Source organism: Amphimedon queenslandica, unplaced genomic scaffold (genome assembly GCF_000090795.2).
Source record: "Amphimedon queenslandica unplaced genomic scaffold, v1.1 AMPQUscaffold_12433, whole genome shotgun sequence".
NCBI lineage: Eukaryota > Metazoa > Porifera > Demospongiae > Haplosclerida > Niphatidae > Amphimedon > Amphimedon queenslandica.
In genome coordinates this window covers 222-3,613 of record NW_003547330.1, presented here as the reverse complement: position 1 = coordinate 3,613, position 3,392 = coordinate 222, and the positions used below count along the sequence as shown (strand labels likewise).

The 3,392-nt window shown below is 33.9% G+C and overlaps 1 protein-coding gene across 1 annotated transcript; it reads right to left on the bottom strand.

Moving 5' to 3' along the window:
- Positions 1-5: 5 nt before the first annotated feature.
- LOC109587832 (probable palmitoyltransferase ZDHHC1) lies at positions 6-2,590 on the bottom strand. The gene is made up of 5 exons (XM_020004055.1): positions 2,558-2,590; positions 2,406-2,510; positions 1,824-1,919; positions 1,406-1,593; positions 6-120 (listed from the first exon to the last, which is right to left on the bottom strand). The coding sequence occupies exons 1-5, from the start codon at positions 2,558-2,560 to the stop codon at positions 84-86; spliced, it is 429 nt and encodes a 142-aa protein (XP_019859614.1). The 5' UTR covers positions 2,561-2,590; the 3' UTR covers positions 6-83.
- Positions 2,591-3,392: the final 802 nt, after the last annotated feature.

Genomic DNA, 3,392 nt, shown 5'->3' with positions numbered 1-3,392 from the left:
CTTTCTTCCTATCAATGATTGCTGACTTTAATTCCACAATATGAGAATGAGGTACAGTACAAGTATCTATCAGTGAATGTCTATCATGACTTTAATTTCCTTATTATAAATTCACAGACACTACATGTAGATCAATCATATAATCTCATGCTCCAGTCAATGATACATTCAGTAGAGGATCAATTACCAGACAGCAGGCCTGGGGTCAATTACAATTAAATGTAATCTATTACTATTACTATTACTTGAAAATTATAACTATTATATTACTATTACTATTACAACAAAGTATATTACTATTACAATTACTATTACAATAAGCCATAGATTTTTATAGGTTACTAATAAAAAATAATCTACTTTTGAAGTTAATCTAAGCCATTTTATACTTTCTAATTAAGAATGCTTTGTTATATTTATGCTAAAAAGTCTCAGTACTGAGCAATAGTTCCTGGCTAACGTGCTATTTTCCTATTGTTACTTATTAGTGTAACACTGCAAGTAATAGCTATGTAATATTGAGATTACATATTACTTTGACCATTATTACTATTACTATTACTATTACTATTACTATTACTTGGTGCCCTGTAATCATTACTATTACAATTACTATTACATATTACTATTACCCCAGGCCTGCCAGACAGACAATATTACTAATTGGGGCGAGCCTGAGCTCGTTGGGGCGAGCCTGAGCTCGCCCCACATAAACGAGACAAGTATGTCTGTCTGTCTGTACACGTACGTCACCCCTATTTATGCGTAATACGGTAGATGCTATGCATTGAAAAAGGTATATAAATTCATTTTCAATATTTCATTAAAAGTGGGAGTGGCCACAATGAAATAAAATGGCGACCAACACACGGGGAAAAGTCATGAGTTTTCTAGCAGCAAAATAAGACAGAAATTCTGTCCAAAGGCTTCTCCAAGAGCCAGGCAAGGTTATAGATGCAATAAAGTAACTATGAAACTTGTTTTTGCTGATAACTCGACTTACTGTACTTGCATACTACTGTCCAAAGCAACGGCAAGGAATGTCAAGAAAGCACTATATGCCATCTTTATTGATGTGAATGACTTTGGATGTCTGTCACAGCCTGAACTAACTTGGACTACATTGCTACAGTTGCCTATCTAGCCATATCATTTGTGCAGTGACTGTTTCTAGCTATCTTTAATGCTTTCCAAATGCTAAACTTGATTTGATTACAAAGGTAGGTCAAGAACTACACTGCACTCAATCAAGTTCTGAGCTGCTTAAGTTGCACTGTCATGAGTATTGTTAGTCTGTCAATATCTATTGTATGTACATTGCTTTACTTGCTTAGGCTCGCTCGCCCCTTCAATGTTTTACATTCGTCTAGTAATAAAACATTAATGTACATGTACATGCACTAACACGTTCACATCACAGATATGACAATGAAGGTCTTCTATTACATGTTCATGACGTCTCCTATCAAAGACACCTCTAGCCACTGACCCATTGGAGTCTCTTAGTTTATCACGGACACTAGCTTCAGCTGGGTCTATAGTAGTGGTCAGTATAGTTGATAATATGTGGATTATGAATAATATACCAGGGACCTGTATTAACAGTAGCATAGGAATAATAATAATAATAATAATAATAATAATAATAATAATAATAATAATAATAATAATCTTAATTTTAGTTAATTTTTTATTCTATTAATTATTATTAATTAAAATCAGTACAAGCTCTTAAAACTAGTACATTGATACTTCAAAGTAATAATATTAATAGTGAAGCTCCACCCATTGCTAAGCCCCACCCCCTAATTAATAAAGGATACAGTGTAGCCCATTATCCTCCAGTATGAGGGGAAATAGAACACAATGAACCCATAATGCATTAGACTCAAGAATAGGACAACACCCCAGGATAATACCTAACAACAATAAACAACAACAATAAACAACAACAATAAACAACAACAATAAACAACAACAATAAACAACAACAATAAACAACAACAATAATAGTAATAGAGAAAGCTAGTTCATGGTTTTTGAAAATCGCAATACTTCTAAAATGGTTGTAACATGAAAAATCAAAGTTAGAATCAGCTCAAACTTTTTACACAGCATAAATACATCAATATGTATCGGAAAATGTAATAAAAATTTGAAGTAATTTCGGAGCCATTTTTTAGAAAAAACCATGGGCTATTATTATAGCCCATGGTTTTTTTTAGCCCATGGTATTTTTCAAAAATCGACTAATTTTAGAATGGCCACAACTCAAATCTTTTAGTTGGAATCAGTTCAATTTTGGCAATTTGATCACAAATAATTTGACAATAAACATCATTAAATATCTTAAAGCGCTAATAAATATTATGTATACGCAATCATTAGTGGGTGTGGTTTCTCACTTGAAGTGGGTGCCAGGGACATTCCCACCCGTTCACACGAGGAACGGCAGTTGATATCAAGTCATGTGACCTATCACGTGATCCTCCCTGTACTGACATCAATACCTATAAAATGAAACTCAGCATACACCACGCCTTTATTTATCAGTTACCATGCCAACTGATTCAAAAAGTATATACGGTACTGATACGCTAATACACAGACTATAAAGTACCTAAAAGACAATATAAGATCAATAACTGATTGAAAAGATAATAATTATAAAGAAAAACAACTACAAACTATGTTACCTCAAATCTCTACAGTAATCAGGAGGTGTGGCTAATTAGATTTGTGGGTGGAGCTTATGGTTAAGGAGCCACGCCCTCTTTCAACTGCAGCTGTGCAGCATAATTGGCTTGTACTTTTGACTGTATCTTTTCATTTCTTTATCTTACAACAGTTGATCATTAACAGTGATAGAGCCATCATAGAGGTAAGTATATTATAGTTCATTTTAATTATACTTTACTAATAATTACAAGATGATTGATGTCTCTCAATGGAGAGCAAGTATTGGACTGTGGAACTACTGTCAAGCTACCTCCAGTAGACGAGCTAATGGCCGCCACTCTCACTCATTCAAAGCTGCAGTAGACAGCAAGTCAGGCAGTACTACATCAGGAAAGAAGACATCTAAACTGCCAGCAGCTCTGTCTCTTATTGTTTCTCTTCTTTTATCTTTATTAAGATATATGAAGCTCAATTTTATTCCTCCAACTGGTAAACAAACTAACAGTATATTATATTATCATACAGTGTATTTACAATAGGTATAATTACTGTTACTGTTATGATCCACTGCCTCCAGTCATTAGTCTTGTTTATAGCTACTATTGGGAGTAGCTCTGACCTGATCTACTATTTGGTTTTACTTCTCCTCCTCCTCTTATCAGGAGATGTTGAACTCAATCCTGGTCCTATGATTGATGATCAACCTGATATTT